Genomic DNA, 19,868 nt, shown 5'->3' with positions numbered 1-19,868 from the left:
CAGAAGATTCAAAGGTAAAAAATGATTGGAGGTTTTAAGATAACTTGAAGATTGAAGACTTAGATACCATAATGAAGGCCTAGAGTTGTTATAGAAGACTAGTAGATGTCAAAAAGACATGGAAGTCTTACCAAAGATCTTGAGATCTTATGGAAAACCTAAAGAAGTGTATAACATAGAAAAGATCTCATCGAAAACATATAGATCACATAAAATACTTGTATGTAGGTTTTATAGGAGCTCTGGACGTTTTAAAAACTTGGATGTCTTACAGAAGACTTGGTTGTTTTAAGAACAGTTGGAGATTTTATTAAGGCCACGGGGATCTTATTGATGGTCTAAAGATAATTCAAGATATTGTTAAAGATCTGAAGGTCTTTAGAAGGCCAATGTTTGTAGAATTGCATATATTACAAAAGGCTTAGAGATCTTATTGATGACCTGTAAATCCATGGGAGTCCCTAAATGTTATAGGAGACCATTTTGCCCTTCAGAAGACATGATCAATTCTATGGAAATTCAAAGGTGTCATAGAAAGTTCTGATATGATATGAGATCCTATAGAAAAGCATAAGGGGACAGATGGGATGGTGTACAATGATTTGCTTATATATATTCAAGTTTTCAAATATATATGATTTATCATCCCGTCATTTGCGTTTTTTTTTTACTTTTAAAAGTTCATTGCTAGAATTTTTTTTTTAAAAAGTTCAAACTAGTCAAAAAATTCAATCTATTTCAATTTCCTGGAATATAAAACGCTCTATATGTGTCACTATATCCTCACTATTTCTAAATATTTAAGGAATGTGTACTCCGTCCGTCCATTGACATTCGATATTTATTTTAATTGTTTTCAAATGACCCCACATCTTTCAGTATTTAAAATTTTCCTTGAACGGAAATTCATATTCAGGTCATGGAAAAATATCAGCCTATTGAATAAACTCACACCCCCAACAGAAAAAAAAACAAGTGAATCAAGTACTCAATAGAGAAAGATATATACTACATATTATATTTTTAAGAACAAACAAAAAATAGTTAAAAATAATATTTGACCCATATTGTTATAGTTTTTTATTTTTTGTGTTTGTGTAGGTTTTTTATTTTAAAACACGAACGTTTTCATTTCAATGAATCAACGATTGCCGCAGCAAATTAAATTACTAAAACAAATAAACAAAACAAAAAAAAACAACAAAAACAAATACAAATTGTTAACAATGAAAACGAAGAAGAAAACAAAAAAACTAACAAAAGAATACAATTAAATTATTAAGTTGATATAACAATGGTAGACAAAACAACTATAGAAACTCTATATTTGGAATAAAAATTTAAACAAATGGATAGCACTAAAATTATTTTTTATTGTTGTATAAATTATATATTAATAGTTTTGTCGGCTTATTAATAATAAATATATAATGTGTGTTTGTAGCTTCTACATATTTTTTCGTAATTAAATACATTTATTATGAATGACTAATTAAAAGGAAATTTTGTTAATAAGGAACAAATCAAGTGATATATGCTGAATGTGAAGGAATTACACTACTCCATACGTACTTTACATCTTTTTAATCATCCAAATTAAATTATAACAACCAAGAACTTTTTAATAAGCTAATTGACTAAAAAAAAACTTCCTCGATTGGGTTTTTAAGGACATTGGAAATAAATTGTTGAATACTTTATGAACAGGATGAGGAGAATATTAATGTGTCATGAATTAATAAAGGCCTATAAAATATAAATAATAAAATAGGTCCATAAAATATTCAACAGATCATTGAGGTCAGCGTACCTTTTTTAAATGCTAAGAAGGGATTTTTATACACTTTGGAAGTCAAAGGTTTTTATGAACATTGAAATAGGGGATGTCCTTCAGAATATAAAACGATTTTATAAATCCCTGAAGAGTCTACTAGAGGTTACTCGACTGAGTCCCTAAGTACGTGGGAAGAAAATGCTTGAAGACTTTAGGAAGAGGGAATATGAATGTGACAAGGGATCCCATATAAAAAAGTTCTTAAAAATATTTAATTGATTTTTGAAAAGGTCAAGTGGGCCTTTGGAATGCCAAGTAGCCCTAAGAGGACCAGAGAATATTATAAAAGTGTTGAAGAGATTTAAAGTCGGAAAACAGTTTTTTTTTAATTCTTCTTATAGAAGTATACAAATTTTAAAATGGATCGAATGATCGCTTGTAGAACTCAAGAAGAACTTAGAGAATATCAGAAAGTCTTGTAGAAAACCAGAAGATCTTATAGAACACCATAGGGTTTTTATGGAGAACGTATGGAAGATTAGAAAATCTTGTATAAAAACAGATGACCCGAAGTTCTTAGGGAAACGGAGCATCAGAAATAATGTCCGAGGAAGACCAGATTGTCTTATATATGGATGCCATGTAGAAGTTCTAGATGTCTTATAGAAGACTAGGTGATTTTAAGAAGACTTGAGGCCTTAACCTCATTTTAATTAGACCTGTGGGCTTTGAGGTTTTAAGAAGACCTATTTTTTTGAGGACTTTGAGATCGTAATAAAGGCCTGGGGATATAATTGAGAACATGTAGGAGACCTGGAGGTCATGTAGAATGCCCAGGTATTATAGAAGGTTAGAAGATGTTAACAAGTAGTGGAGGCCTTACTAGAACCCTAGAGAAACATATATATCTTTTAGAAGATTATTGAATACCTGAATATCTTTTTGAAAACCTATAGGTCATATATATCTTATAGAAGATATTTATGTCGTACAGAAGACTTATAATGTTGGATAAGACCTATGGGTCTTAAAGAATATTTGAATAACATTGGAAGACACAAAGGTGTTATTGATATATAAGACTCGTATATCTGATTGAATAACCGGGCGCTTTATAGAATATGGGGTTTTATAGAAGACCCTGGGGATTTAACAAAACCTGAAGGTCTTAAAGAAGACGTAGAGGTTTTAAATAATTCATGGATGAATTATGAAGATTTGAGGTTTTTTTTCGGGCCTGAAGATCATATTGAAAGCCCAATGATAAAATTGGCTCTATATAATATCGTATTATAGGCGACCATGCGATTTAAGAAGATCTGGATATCGTATAGAAAACCTATAGAAGACTTGTAGATCTTATAGAAAATCTGTAGGTCTTAGGACATATTTCCACCTGAATATGTTATTGAAAACCTATAGACCATACAAGGCCTGTAGATCCTATAAGGGAGTTTTAAGAAGATCTGGAGATATTATAGAAAATTTTAATGGTTAAAGATCTGAATATCAATGGGTGTCCAAAAATCCTGTATGATAATAGGATGTCTGACAGAAGACCTGGCCTATTTTATAGAAGTGCAAAGGTTTTATATAAGTTCGATAAAAGAACAAAATTATATGCGTGGTCCAAAAAGTCCTTTAAAAATTTTAAGTTCCTATAGAAAACATGTATCTCTTATTGCATAGATACCTTATATAAGGCGTTCATATATTATAACAGAAAAACTGGAGGTCTGTTGGAGCTCAAATATCTTAAATCAGATCAGGAATTTGGTAAAATGTCTGGATTTCTATCAGACACTCTTTTATCCTACAAGACCTTTGGAATCACATAGATCTTCAGGTATTAAAACCTCTTAAAAATGATTTCATCCAGAGAAAGAAAATAATAGAAAATAGTAGTAGGTCTTAGGTAGGACCAACAAGTTTATAGAAGAACAATAAGTATAGACAATTAAAAAGACCTATAATCGAACCTGAGATCTATACTGAGGACCGAAATTATTCCGTATATTTTATTGGTTGTGGTATTGAGTATGAAATTATTGGATCGCTTAATTATATTTCATTTTTCAAACCTTCTAACATGTTTTAGCAAATTTTTTCCAAAACCCCGAACCACCCTAATACACAAAATATCCTTTAACCCGAATTTCCTTATTTAACTCATGAATTATTAATAAAACTATGACAATAAAAATATAAGTAGTTTCCAATAAAATATTCTACCATTACCAACAATCAATGAGGGTATTTAAAAAAAACTAAATAATTATATCAAAAACTGTTACAAAAAAACTAAAGGAAATAGTTCAACAAGAAAAAAAACTAAGTCATAAAAATTATAATGATTAGGTTATTAGCTTAATGAATTATTAAATAGTTAATTATCTGGTTGATATTTTTTACTTTGAATAATTCCTAAAGAAAGGTTAACAAAATGCGCATGAACCAACTAAATAAAATGTATCTCAAAATAAATTCAAATCCAAATATACCATACCAAATATAAATACTAATGTTTTTTTTATTTTAAAATGTAAGTGAAAAATATAACAACGACAACAACAAAGAAAATCAAAATAATTTTAATTTTTGGAACTTACCACCAGTGCTGCCATCATGTAACATTATCCGTGAATTGGTAAAGAATGGCCTCAACGAGGGTTTGGGTGTTGAGCCTATCGACAGACTGTCAATATCTGGCCCTGAATCATCACCCTCACAGCATGACAACGATTCGAGCTCTTGAAATAATGCATCCAAATCACGTTCACCACGTAGAGCAGCTGTGCTGCGATTAACTTCACCTTCCAGCTCTTCGGATGCCTTGAAACGTTTGAGTAGGGCAAAGATTTTTTGCTTAAAATTACGCTGTTGCAGGGAAATTGTCTGTAATTAGAGAGAGAGAGAAGGAGGGTGTTAAATAGAAAAAAAGAACATGTAGTTAATGTTGGTAGTGTAAGGCATTGGTAATGAAGACATTTGATGACGATGGTGATGATGAATGATTGATAGAACAAACATTTACACATCTAGAAGTGAGTGATGTGATTGAAATTTTAAATTTGTTTCTTTGGTTTTGGGGGTTTAAGACTGATTGATGGGGAAATAAAAATTACATAATATTTTGCTATGTTGTAATTTTGTATTCGAAATTGTTTTCTTACACACTTTAAAATTGTGAAGTCTTATACGATGCACTAAAATAAAAATCTTGGGATCTCTGAAATATTGCTATTCTATGTATTGAATAGGGAATGAAATCATGTATATTAACGTGTATATTAAACATGTATATTAAAATGACTCATGTGTATAAAAAAGCATTTGAGCTTATTAATTCCGATAGTCATTTAATACGTTGGCTCTTATATACAGGATAGTCCTCAAAAACCCCAACTTACATCTCTGATAACCAAAATCTCAGATTATAAACCTGATAGACTCAAAAATAATATACAAAGTTTTCAAACACATACGCTGTAATTATCCTTTATTATAGGGAGGTCTTATAGAAAACCATTAGGCCTTATAGAATACCAGAGAGTCTTATAGAAGACCAGAAGGTCTTATAGAAGAACAGAAGGTCTTATAGACGACCAGAAGGTCTTATAGAAGACCAGAAGGTCTTATAGAAGACCAGAAGGTCTTATAGAAGACCAGAAGGTCTTATAGAAGACCAGAAGGTCTTATAGAAGACCAGAAGGTCTTATAGAAGACCAGAAGGTCTTATAGAAGACCAGAAGTTCTTATAGAAGACCACAAGGTCATATAGAAGACCACAAGGTCTTATAGAAGACCACAAGGTCTTATAGAAGACCACAAGGTCTTATAGAAGACCACAAGGTCTTATAGAAGACCACAAGGTCTTATAGAAGACCACAAGGTCTTATAGAAGACCACAAGGTCTTATAGAAGACCACAAGGTCTTATAGAAGACCACAAGGTCTTATAGAAGACCACAAGGTCTTATAGAAGACCACAAGGTCTTATAGAAGACCACAAGGTCTTATAGAAGACCACAAGGTCTTATAGAAAACCAGAAGGTCTTATAGAAGACCAGAAGGTCTTATAGAAGACCAGAAGGTCTTATATAAGACCAGAAGGTCTTATAGAAGACCAGAAGGACTTATAGAAGACCAGAAGGTCTTATAGAAGATCAGAAGGTCTTATAGAAGACCAGAAGTTCTTATAGAAGACCACAAGATCATATAGAAGACCACAAGGTCTTATAGAAGACCACAAGGTCTTATAGAAGACCACAAGGTCTTATAGAAGACCAGAAGGTCTTATAGAAGACCTGAAGGTCTTATAAAAGACCAGAAGGTCGTATAGAAGACTAGAAGGTCTTATAGAAAACCAGAAGGTCTTATAGAAGACCAGAAGATCTTATAGAAGACCAGAAAGTCTTATAGAAGACCAGAAAGTCTTATAGAAGACCAGAAGGTCTTATAGAAGACCAGAAGGTCTTATAGAAGACCAGAAGTTCTTATAGAAGACCAGAAGGTCTGATAGAAGACCAGAAGGTCTTATAGAAGACCAGAAGGACTTATAGAAGACCAGAAGGTCTTATAGAAGATCAGAAGGTCTTATAGAAGACCAGAAGATCTTATAGAAGACCAGAAGGTCTTATAGAAGACCAGAAGGTCTTATAGAAGACCAGAAGGTCTTATAGAAGACCAGAAGGTCTTATAGAAGACCAGAAGGTCTTATAGAAGACCAGAAGGTCTTATAGAAGACCAGAAGGTCTTATAGAAGACCAGAAGATCTTATAGAAGACCAGGATGTCTTGTGGAAGTCCTGGGTGTTTTGTGAGCATTTTTATATGGTCTAGTATTCTTTAAATATTTTTTTGTAATTGTACGATGTGAAAATTTTCACAATATAGTTTATTGAAATCACATAGGAATAAACTCTGAAAAAAATCTACTCTGATATTCCTTTATATGATGGTCCTTAAAAAAATATTATTTTAAAAATCTACGCACTTATGGCCTTTAAAAAAAAATTCCTTAACATTTTTTTAATCCATACTCTGATAGTCCGTTTTGAAATAAATATACACTGTACTGTTAGACTTTTAATTTTTTTTATAAAAATCCACATATTGGTATTGATAAAACTTCAAAAATTATACTGCACGCTATTATAGACTTATAAAAACAAGTGTTCTTTAAAATTTTACGATCTAATATTTCCTTAAAAATATAATTAAAAATCAACATTCTATATTCTTAAAATAAAACATGATTAACAAATCGACCTTCCTTTAAAAATAATCTTCAAACAAATTTGCGATTTTGTATTCCCTCGATATTGCTGTCTTTAAAAAATGCACTCTGAAGGTCCTTTTTAAATATATTCTGCATATAAATTCATAAAAAAAAATCACAGTTCTGGTAGTCAGAGCAGTTTTTCAATATGTATATAAACTCAGATAATCTTACAAAAATATTTAAAAGTTCTTTCATCTGTAGAACATTCTCTAATCTCCAAATTACATTTTTTTTTTGTAAAACAGTAACAGAAGTAATTCCATTTCCCCTACTTTCCCCGAATCACTTAATAACAGTGATATTAAAAAATAACAATAAATCATCATAACCTAATTTTTGATTTTTCTCTCCCAAAGCAAATAGCCCCATAAGCATGATTCAGAATTTATGCATTCTGTTAATAGTCACAACAACTAGCACACAAAAAATATATTTATCACAGAATTCAAAAATGTTGAACTAGTTTTTTTTTTCATACAAAAGACTTTCATCTACATTCTCCATTGGATGCCAAACGACTATTTATAGTTATCACTTTTTTGTTTAAATTCCTTTCCCCCAAGCAAAACATTTAAACTATAATTAAAAATAATAACAACAATAATTTCCATATGTATGTATGTGATGCTGTGTTATAAATCAAAAGAAATGTTGGTGTTTTTTTTCAACATTGTTGTCGTTGACATTTTGACATGAGACACACGGCATGTGTGTGTGTCCAAGCGTGTGTGTTGTCGGTGCAACAGAAAGAGGCAAATAATCCATCCACATACTATAAAAATAATATATTGTTGATATTTTTAGTATTTTATTATAATTGGTTTTGTTGCTGTTGGTTTTTTTTCTTTAATTTGTATATTTGAAAAACATGTCGAAGACATTAAAAACAACATCACATGCACGAAATAGTTTTCGTTTCGTCTTATTTTTAAAAGCTAATGAACTTGCATCAAGAAAAAAGAGCAAATAAACCCAACCTATATACATTTATGTAAATTGGCAGAATGTGAGACGGGCACATATTTTTTCATCATCTGTTGAGATTTTGGTATTTTTCGTAAACATTTTTGAAAACAAATTAAAAAAAAAAAAAAACATTGTTCGGGGAAGATGTAGTTGTAGTTGTAGAAGGCATATCATGCCTATATACGGGATTTTTTTTTTTGTTGTTGGAATACCATGGCAATAATCGTGAATTTTATTGAATGGCATGTACTTCAAAACAATTGTTTTATTGAAGGGCTATCAGGACTATAAGCGTAGTTTTTTTAACACTAGATTGCCGAAGGCGGTCATTTTGACCGTTTTTCAATTTCAAGTACAAAAACAACTGTGCATATAATGGCACTATTTTAAAATTTGGTGACTTTTTTACCACATAGAAATACGTTTATTATAAAAAAAGTCGACTTTAAAATCATTTATTAATAGCCTTTAAAAAATATTATTAAAAGAATCCACAAACCCCTTAAAATATTCTTAAACCAGTGATCGGAGCAGTATAGTCGGACGGGGCCGACCATATGATACCCTACACAACTACCACGAAACTCTAACTTTCTGCGGTTCTTTATTCTAAAACTGGGCAATATTTCGTGATATTTGCACCCCCTTTGATCGATTATAGGTCAACAGCTCCACTTTCTAAAGTGAAACAACCGTATTTGGTCACATACCCTTCACCTTGTAAAATATACGTTCTGCATCTATAGCGACTAGAAAATCTGACAAAATTAAAGTTTTCCGTTCATTGCACCCCCTGAATGAAATCTCAACTTCACCGAAAACTATAGGCGTCGTCCTTGACCATAATCGGAACTTCCTTTACAATTTCAAAGCGATCAGCGCGAAATTTCCGTCCTCTAAGGGAGTAATAGTAATACTATGCACACATTTACCTTATTATGTATAACTCCCATATCTGAGCACATCCGACAATATAATTGGTATCAATTTAAAGGTCGACCACTCCTCTGGGATATCAACTTCTCGGGTCTATGTCCTTCAGGAGTAAATATATACGCTATAGAATACAAATTTTGTCATTTCTCACACAAAAGTTGACCGATCTTTATCAAAACAGGCATGCTTATTCTTTGGCCCGATCGCCTTCTCCATGCACTTATGGTCCGGACTTATGGTCCGGTTTTCGGACCATAAGTGCGGCCTCTGGAGCGACCAGAAAAACCGACAAAAATTAAGTATTTGGTCCATTTCATCCCCTAAATATTAACCGATCTTTACCAATCCTACATTCAAAATTTCGTGAAGATTGGTCCATAACTGTGGCCTGTATCGCGTGGACAGACGGACGGACACACATGTCTAGATCGACTCAGCTAGTCGAGATATGATCGGTATACTTAAAGGTGGGTCTAGGACCAATATTTCGCGGCGTTACAATCTCTTGGGGCTGCACAAAGCTATAATACCCTGACAACATAGTTGTGTAGGGTATAATTATTATTTAACAAAAATATACGCCTTAAGCTCTAAGGGTGTGGCAAAATATTTTTAAAAAATCCTCGCCCTGCATTCACAAAAAAAAGTTGTTAAAAAACTCCACTCTCATAGTCCTCCAAAAAGATTGAACCTCTTGAATTCAGCCTTCCTTCAAAAAATATATTTTAAAAATATTCAACCTCAAATAGTACTTCAAAAAATTAAAAAAATAATTCCTCTGAATAAATATTATTTTATAAATACACGCTTAAATAATCTCAGAAAAATATTCATTAACAAAAACACAACTTCTGATAGCCAAAAAATATTATTTAAAACCCCGAACCATAGATAGTCATTAAAAATATGTTTTTTAACTTCCATTTTCTGAAAGACATTCAAAAAATTTATGTTTAAAACTCCTCCAAAAATTCCACGTTTCATAGCTCTTCAAAAATATTTATAAAAAATGTCCTATAAAACTTGTGTGTTAAATTAGAATTAATAGTTTCTAAAAAAATATTTAAACCTAAACGCTGATAGTCATTTCGAAAATTGTATTCTTTGGAAAAACAAACTCTGATAGTCTTTCAAATAATATTTTTTTTAGTCATTTTCGTAAAAAACCAACCTCTGATAGCCTTTTAAATTTGTTTGTTTTAATTTATACTTTGGAAAAATATTCAAAAACAAATTCTGATAGTCAATTTTCTTCAAAAAAAAAATTATTATATAAGTTTTCCTTTATTTTTCCTTTTAAATTCTCGACTGTGACTCTATCGTTCCTTCAAAAATATTCTTTAAAAAACAGCCTCAGATAGTCCTTCAAAAAGTTTTTCCCAAAAAAAAAAAAATGATCCTTAAAAACCCAGCTTATAACTCTGGTAGTATTTGAAAAATATTTCTTTGAAATAATGACTTATAGTTCCTTTTTTAAATGAAAAATATGGATAACTTTAAATATTTTTCTTTTGATTTCTTCATTTAATTTGTTTACACCTTATATTAAGTCATTCATACAGATATAATTTATTCAAAAAAATCAGTTGGAAATACACAAACAAATCTTAAATATGAATAAATTAAATATGCAATTTTGTAAAGTTATCAAGTTATCACCACTCACATATTTCCTCAAATGCATATTCATTCATTCAGTTTGGTATTTGAAGTGATTATTATCACAACTTAATAGCATTTAAATTGGCATAATCGTTTTAACACCTGTTTTATAATCGCTCATGTTGTTCTGACATACCTACGTACAGACAGAACGCCACACATCACATGTGCTCTTTCAATTGGAGGAAAATAACTGCTGCTTACCTCCCCCCACATTTGCAAAAAAATTGTTTTCATTCTTGTTGCTTTTCTAAACAACGTCATTCACTCAGTCAGTCACACGTGAATACGTATATATGTATGAATGTTCTTCTGTGTGTGCAAACATTTTTATGTGTGGCCTGTATTTAATGTATCTAATTTAATACAGACAAAAACTATACAACTGGGTATTGTAAAAAATTATAACCTAAATTTCCTCAATTAATTTTAAATGAAATATATCTACGAACACGCACTTTATGATATGAGTTTGTCTAACGGGGGGATAGGAGGGGTAGCCGAAAAATGTAACGCATTGCCTTAACAGCCTGGCCCCCAACATCATAACTGCCAGCAAACCTGCCAGATATGCTATTTATGTCCTCCCATTTCAAAATATATCCGCATGAGTGTGTGTGTGCGTTTGTGAATGTTTGCGGATGTAGGTGCTAATTTACTACAGAGGGACGATGATACACCTTGACTACATGCGCGCTTCTAGTATTTTATTGATTCATTCATGTGTGTAGAACGACGTATGAAGGCAATTATAATAGGTGTGTTTTTTCCATAAAATTAAATTTGTTAAATGAATAAATAATAAATAGAGAGCATTGAAGATATAATTATAGCTGATATTAAAAATTAATGAGAAATGTCCTGGTAGTCCTTCAAAAATAAAAAAACACCCTGAAACTTTAATGTTATACTTTCTTTGCACCAATTTGCCTGGTGGGAACAACAATAAGTTTGGCCTAGGCAACCCTCGTATAAGAGTGAATTGTTAAGAAATATTTTAAAGAGAACTATAATCATGGTTGCAATAACCCTAGATTTTTATAGAAAATACCTTAGACCTACGATTCGGCTCATAATCATTGGCATTATTTGAGAAAAAATGTTAGCCTTCCATCACAGCCCTTTCCTATGTATTTTACACCAAATTCCAAACATTTTCCCCACTATATGAACAGTCCTCTAAATGTTTTTTTTATATTTGTATATATATAAACGTGCATTCCAACTTACCCTGCTAATTTTTGCACGCGACGAACTTTTATCCTTCATTTCGAATTCACTATCACTGTCGACGGGATTGTTGGGGCCACCCAAGGCCACAACATCTTCCACTTCGGAACGCTGTAGCTTACGATATTTACGCATATCGTGTTTGGAAGGATTGTAATCACGTTTTGGATCATAGCCGGGTATGCCGAGATCATCATTAAATTCACCCGAACTAAATTCACCTTCTTCATCTTCGTCGGAGTATTCAGCGACGCGATCTATAGAAAAGATTAAAAAAAAAATAATAATTAGTACCATAGAAAATAAATAATAAAAAATTACAAATAAATAATACATTTCTAAAATAGACAACGGCAAGCAATTAAAAATTCTCAATGACCACAAAATATGGGTTAATTCAAGTTAAACTCTGTACTGAGAAAGCCTTGATTGGTGGTTTCTTTTTATTTGCATTGCTAGAGAGATAGTGACTACAGAATTGTGGTAAATATTATTGTAATAAAAGTTTTTTTTTTTTAATATAAAAATATAATTATTTTTTTATAGATATGACACACAAAGAGTTCTTGAAGAGACAAAGACGTTGAAAAATAAATATAAAGAAATATGTATGTATATATAAAAATATATACATTTAATTAAATTATATATCAATGCTATTTCTGCAAAAGTGAATGTTGATAATGCGACTGCACCCCAAAAAGTGGGAAAACTATAAATAAAACATTCCTTCATATATAGCATTCAGTTGGAGATTAAACAAATGCTGGCGTGAAATCAAAATTAGCACACATTTTTTGGGGGAGGGTCACATATCACGTTATCAAGGGGGAAAAATATTAGCAGAAATGCTATAGGACTTTATTAACATTCAGGTGACAATTTTTAAAAATGCATGATGTTAGGTGACTTATTTGTTATAATATGCTGGTAGGGGAAAAAGAAATCTATTATTTTTATGTGAACTATAGGACTTTATTAAACATGCTTCGGAATGTCCGATTTGGGCTAAATATGCACCGTTTTGTATGTTTTTTTTTACTATTTTAAAGGTAACTTCATAATGCCTCCCTCATAGAAGTACTGCTCATTATTTGCGGATGTATTAAAACTTCTTAACAAAGCCTGTCCTGGTGGATTTGGTAACATTTTGTTGGTGAAATGGTCCAAAAACTTAAATTTTGCGCATTTTTCTGGTCGTTCAAGAGGTCTTTATTATGAACCGAACATCACGAACAATTTTACAGGAAGAAAGGAATTTCGGCAAGGGATAAGCATGACTGTTTTGATGAAGATCGTTCAATATGTAGCGGGTCAAATTGGTCAAGACTTTTGTATAAAAATAAAGAATATATAATTTTATGGCTAATATATTTATTACAAAAGGACCGGAGAAGTTGACAGTATACCCAAGAGGATTAGATGACCTTTAAATTGATCACTATAAAATTTTACGTGAAGTTCCGGCTATGGTCAAAGACGACATCTATAGTTTTTTTTTTTTTTATTTTGTAATGTATTTATTTTTTATATATTATTATGATACAATCATTTTATGTAAAGCCTCAGCGCCAAGATGGCATTATTGAGGCAGTTGGCAACTTTTTAAAACATTTCAATGTATATTTACAATTAAATAATTCATATTTCAATAGTAATAATCATAATATATATTTAATTTACAACAAAAGTGTTTCCATCAGACTGCACAAGTAGTTTTTACATGCGGGTTTAAATTGTGATAATGTTTGTGAAGATTTTATATATCCAGGCAACTCATTAAATTTCTTTGTCCCTGTATAGTCAATTCTTTGTTTTGTTTTCTCTAATCTACATTTTGATATTCTCAAATTGCTACAATTGCGTGTTTGGATATTATTTTGGTTTTGTTCTAATATAATCGTTTGGTATCCAATATTATTGATATTTTTGAAAACATAAATTAATGTTTGGTAGATGTGTAAACCATGTATTGGAAATATATTTGATGAATAGTTTTTAAACAATGAAGTGGTAGAATATGCATGTGGCAGTTTATAAACCATTTTTAATGCTTTATTTTGCATTCTTTGCAAAGATTTCAATGCTATATTTGATTTATTATAAGCATATATTATTGCCATATAATTCAAATGTGATTGTATTAAGGAATTGAATATCATTAGTTTTGTTGTTTGATTTAATTTACTTTGCATTTTGTACAAAATACCGACTGCAGGTGCTATTTTCTTCTTAAGTTCTTCTATATGCACGTCCCAACATAAATTACTCTGAAGATGTATTCCTAAATACTTTATGGAATTAACTTCACATATACTTTTACCATCCACATATATGCAAAATTTCTCTGCATCTGGTCTTAATGCTTGCGGTCTAAATCTAATAATTTGAGTTTTTTTAGGGTTTAGTAATAAACGGTTTAGTTCTTGGTTGTTATCAGATGTTATTAAGTTGGGACGACGAAATGGACCATATTTTTATTTTGTCTGTTTTTATTATTGCTCTATTCTTATGATCCGAACACCATTAAATTTTGCACGGGAACTGCAATGAATAACATGCCTGTCTGCATTATGATCAGTGTGGAAATTATGTCCACTATAAAAAGACAGGATCTAGAGAAGATATAATATTATTCTGCAAATGCCTTGATTAATGTAGTCGGATAGACTAATATATTTACAGGATCCTATATAGGGTAATATTGTTTAGTATTAGAAGACACGTAAATATGACAATAACAAAGTGTTAGAAGCCAGTAACAAAGAGTTAGTCGGTGTTGCTGACAGATGTATATGTTTTGTCTACGGAATTGCTACACAGGTTTTATTATTCGCTTTATATAAGGAATATGTTTTTATCAAATAGTTGGCCATCTGTGTATAGGATTGGTTACTCTATAGAAATTTATGTTTGAATTTTTGTTGGGGTGTTACCAGAAGACGAGGATCGAATGGGTATCATCTTCAGACATTATCTTGGTTTGGTAAAATTATTACGATTTCCAAAGTTTAGATTCGTCGTTCCATTTTCTTTTTTTCAAAATATTGACACATTGTGGGGAAGCTACCTGCAGGAGGGGACCAATGTGTCCTATCTTCGCACTTTATCTAGCCAAGGTAACACTATGCGCCGATAAGTCCCACTTTCAACAATATCTTCTCCAACCATTCGATCATTTTGAGTGGGACGTAATCGATTCAAATTGTCGGAAGCGGAGTTGATCCAAAGAAACATGGTTAGACTCCATCAAAGTGTATATACCATTACATTACATTAACCACAATGCTGAGGGTATAAAAATGCACTGAATTGAGTTTAAGATCCGCAGAAATTTTAAGTGTAGTGGTAGTTATGCTGGTTATGAAGTCCGAGTATACCTTCATCGCTCATTGGTTTTTTTAATATTTTTCTGATAGTTGTAAAATTATTGTTGAAACTGTGTTTATACCCTCCACCAAAAGGACAACAATATTTTGTCTATGCAGAAAAATTCTGGTTTAGGTACATCTTTGGATATAACCCACATATACAAAGGTCCGACCTTCTTGGTATTTTTAAGGTTATACCCTCATATTCCAACCGAAGTACCTTGATATAGCCTCCTTATATATATAGGTGGCTTACCGTATATTCCGAATTTTGTAGGCATTAGCCGCATTTTCAAATTTAAGTCACATAAAATTGGCATTCTGGCTTCGTGGAATCTGAAAAATGTATATGCTTAATATTCTCGCTGTGGATCCAGATCCATATTTTGACATATCTCAAATGACGATACGACATATTTTTGATATTTTGAGAGTTTAAGCCGCATTTTCCAACAAAAAATAGATGTAAAATGTCCGATATAGTTCAATGTGTTGACATAGCCCCCATATAAATGTCTAGTACCATTTTCGTTATTTTGAGTTTTTTTTTTTTTTTTGCAAACTTTCTTTTGACGAATGAAGGTAAAATTGGGCTTCCGGGTTAATTGAGAGTAAAAATATAAATCTTTGCTAAAGAAGATCAATGTTGGCGGCCCCATTTTTTTGGTATTTGGAAAAGTTTAGTTAATTTCTTTTACCGAAGAGGCTGACATTTGGATTTCGAATTGCTGGTGAATAAAAAAAATCTTCAAAATAATTCCCCATGTTATTAAATTTGTCCCGCTTAATTTTGGCTATGTTAAAAGTGACTGTAATTTTGTATTTAATTGTCACAGATCTGAATAATAGTCCAGATTTAAGGGATTTTGAAGTCACAACACATTATAGAGGATATAAAAAATTTGGCCGGCAAAATCATATGATATATAATTTGTAATTATGACTACTAAAGAATAAACCTTAAAAAATTAAAAAAAAATCTTGAGGATATAGTCGATTTACGATACGCTGGTTGGCAACGAGAGCGTATCTCAACACTTTAATGTGATGTTCTCGATCCAATGTTTTTACGATTGCCGGGTACGATTAGTCAAAAACGATTAATCCAATTGGTTTCAAATGTTCACACGTTTGTCTGGACCTACCTAGCTATCGTACGAACAAGGCAATCGGTGATGGTATTCCTTATTTTCCAGCATGGTTTATGGTAGAAAATTGGCGAAAAAACAGTTTTTTTAAGTCCACAATTTGGCTAATTTTCATACCATAGCCTGGTATGTATTCATTGTAATTGGAATGTTGAATGCTCTGATATCCCAGTGATCGGAAATCATGTCAGACGTCGAAAATAAAAAATTAAAAAATAAAAAAAACACGACATTTTGTCAATTTATTTTCTTTCTTAAGTCTTAAAATACATGTGTCCAAAAATACAAGACTTTAACAGAGTATATGCTCATTTGACAACAGATCGATAATCGTCGACATATTGAATTGAGAATGGGTCCCCTTAACTTTATAGTTTAGATCACTTCATTTATTCGAAGTTTATTAGTGTTCGTAGATATAAAGTTTTCTTAGCAAGGATCGGGTAAACTGGGACGATGGAAACCTTCGAATATAGATTGTTTGTCTTTGGGGACCCCATCTAAAATTTTATTAGCGAACTTTGTGTAGAATATTTGGAGGTCCAAAAATCTCGCCTTGTAGTATTTCGTTCGAGAATTTAACGACATAAAAAGCCGTAGAAGGACACGAAATAGAAAGATGATATAATTTACAAAATATCCCTCCTGGGATTTGACTGCAGACATGACACCTCAAAAATAACCTGCAATAGCCGCAACAAAGATAAAATACACGAATTTGCACTTCTGGGTTCTCATTGCCCCAGCCATGGACTTCCATCCTCATAAGGAATTTTTCACATATTGGTTTGTATTTCATATTTCAAAAACACATGTCGAAGGTGCTCTTATGGATTTTTATTTACGTATCCATTTTTATCTCAAACCTATTATTTTGTTAATTTATTTTTAGATATCAATTTTTTACTATTTTTACTGTCATTTGAAGTCGTATTTCCATTAATCAAATTAGATTTTGACAGTTATCCACAATTCTTGGTATTTATTATTAACTAATTATAGAATTTCACTAATGTTCAATTTTGGGTATCGCACGATTTTGCCTCCTCAGAGGTTAGAACATTTTCTTGAGTTGGAGGTTCGAATCAGCCGCAAATTAATACTTTTTAAACATTATTTGGGATCGTCCGACATTAATGTTATTAGAAAACCTTTTTCAGACAATACAAATTTAGAACACTTTCAGCACGAAGTCAAAGTTACTCACACTAACCAAATGAACGAAAAATATTAAAATTTCAAAATTAAACTCAATTCCTGAAAGGGTTGGCATATTTAAGCCACCCATCTGTTATTAACAATAGCAATAAGAACGTAGCAATTTTTATAACAAATACAGGCACTTTGTTTAAATTTGAATGACATTAACACACAACCACACACACACACACACACTTTAGAATTGCGATTCAAAAAAATATTTAATCATGATAATAGATTATGCACTGCACCCGTGCATGAAATGTAAATAATTAATTTTTGAAAAAAAAAAAAAATAAATGCGTTTCAATTTAAGATTATGAAGAAAATGGGCGCCAAACCCACATACACAAAAAAATAGCACAGTTAACGATGGAGGGAGGCCCGGTTTGAAAAAATTTGTGTCACCAAATCATCAAATGAATCATTCCATAATTTCTTGTTCTTAATACTCTTCTTAAACTACATTTGTAATAATAAACAATGAACTTATCAAAATGATTTCTTGTTATTACTTTTTATAAAAAATCTCATGATTTTGGGTTTAATAACTGTTTCCTTCATTTTGTTGGTCGTCGTATCTGTTTTGGGGGGTTTTGCGGTCGTTATGAAAAACGAAAAAAAATAAACTAAACCGTTTAATATCACAATTTTTACACTTGTTGATGAATCATTGACAAGCACTTCTTTTATTTGTTGTTGTTATGGTAGGTGGGTAATTTTTAATTCCGCAAAGGGTGGTAATTATTATTATTTTATTACTTTACAAGCATTTTTATTTTTTGATTTTCAAAAAACACTTTAACTTTAACGTTGTTTATAATTTTATTTTAAATTAATTTTTTTAATTTATTTTTTCTCTATTTTCTTTGTGAATTTTAAAATTTTGTTTTATTTTATTTTGTTTTTATTGTTAGAATTATTATAAACACGCGCGGCGCTATTACTGCGCTTGATATCTTTGGTTGAACTGTTTTTTGGTATTCCGTCTGTTATATCTTGAGGCGCATTCAAAACTGATATGTCTTTCCCATGGCGGTGGCGGTTCGTTGTTGTTAATTTTTCTCAATAATAAGAAACAAAAACACTTCATTATCTTTGGTATTGCCGTTGTTGTTGTGTGGTTGCTGTCGGCGTTGTGTTTTTGTTTTATTACTTATTTTTAAGATTCACATCGCATACACACACGCAGCAGGCACACACATAAGAGTCGGAGCAGCCAAAGAGAATTCCCCCACACACACACAGATACGATGACATACCATCAGATACAAATCAATGAAAAATTGGTGAGAGAGAACGCGGCAAAAGATACAAAACATAGAGAGAGGGAGAGCGATAGAAAATGTGGTAACAGATAACACTCGAAAGACACGATTAATATTTTCTATATGAGTTATCTATATTGAGAGGTTTGGGTTTGATTTGTTTCAAAAATGTTGTTAAATGGTATTAATTTTGTTATATAACGTAATATGTTTCGTAAAAAATTTTAGGAGATTAAGATTTGTATCGAAACCTAAAATGGACTTAAACCACTTTCAAAATAAACGACTCATATATAGAAACAACTCGTGTGAAAAAGTCTTCTATAGAAGACCCATTCACATTATACTCATTGAAATCATATAAAATCCATAGGTAGCCATCCTCTCCTATAGGGAGTCATTTTACGGATAATAGACCCGTAAAAAGTCGACTATGCGAAGAAGAGATGTTCTTCTATCTAAGGATCCCCTGGAGGTATATATAGAATACCTCTACTAAGTATATTTGTTGAAGTCCTGATGATGTATTATTTCCCTTCGATGGAGGTTTCCTTCCAACCTGTACGAGGTCTTCTATCCATATATATGACCTGAAGGGGTTAGAGGTTTTCTATAAATGTCAGAGCTTAAGAGGTCTCCTATTAAAAGAAGATCCGTATGAGGTCATCTATGAAAAAAGACCGGAAGGATTGCGACTATCAATCGAAGATATGTAAGGTGTCTTCTATTAATACCTGTAAGTGGTCTTCTGTGGTCATAGAAGGCCTATAGGAGGCCAGTAGGAGGTGTCCATATAACATCTCTTGGAGATATTCTATCCATAGAAGACCTGTAAGAGATATTCTACGACAAAAAAATCTGTATTATGTTTTCAATCAATAAAATACTTTATAAACTCTTCTTTAAATAGAAGACCTTGAGAGGTATTCTATTAATATAAGACCTGTAGGAGGTCATCTATGAAAAAAGACCTGACGGAGGACGACTATCAATAGAAGACTTGTACGGTGTTTTATATCAAAAGAATACCT

The 19,868-nt window shown here is 31.6% G+C and overlaps 1 protein-coding gene across 1 annotated transcript in view; it reads right to left on the bottom strand.

The window, feature by feature from the left end:
* Window positions 1-19,868, bottom strand: part of LOC133331532 (phosphofurin acidic cluster sorting protein 2) — an 86,606-nt gene that overhangs the window by 22,864 nt on the left and 43,874 nt on the right. The window contains exons 4-5 of the mRNA XM_061539921.1: window positions 11,851-12,107; window positions 4,384-4,669 (exon numbers count right to left, since the gene is read on the bottom strand). Of these exons, the coding sequence (XP_061395905.1) occupies window positions 4,384-4,669; window positions 11,851-12,107 (543 nt within the window). The remainder of the gene's footprint in view (window positions 1-4,383; window positions 4,670-11,850; window positions 12,108-19,868) is intronic.

This window comes from Musca vetustissima, unplaced genomic scaffold (assembly GCF_032173495.1).
Source record: "Musca vetustissima isolate MV318-11 ecotype Yass unplaced genomic scaffold, APGP_CSIRO_Mvet_v1 utg27657, whole genome shotgun sequence".
Classification (NCBI taxonomy): domain Eukaryota; kingdom Metazoa; phylum Arthropoda; class Insecta; order Diptera; family Muscidae; genus Musca; species Musca vetustissima.
The sequence above is the reverse complement of the archived record's forward strand: the minus strand, read 5'-3'. Positions and strand labels throughout refer to the sequence as shown.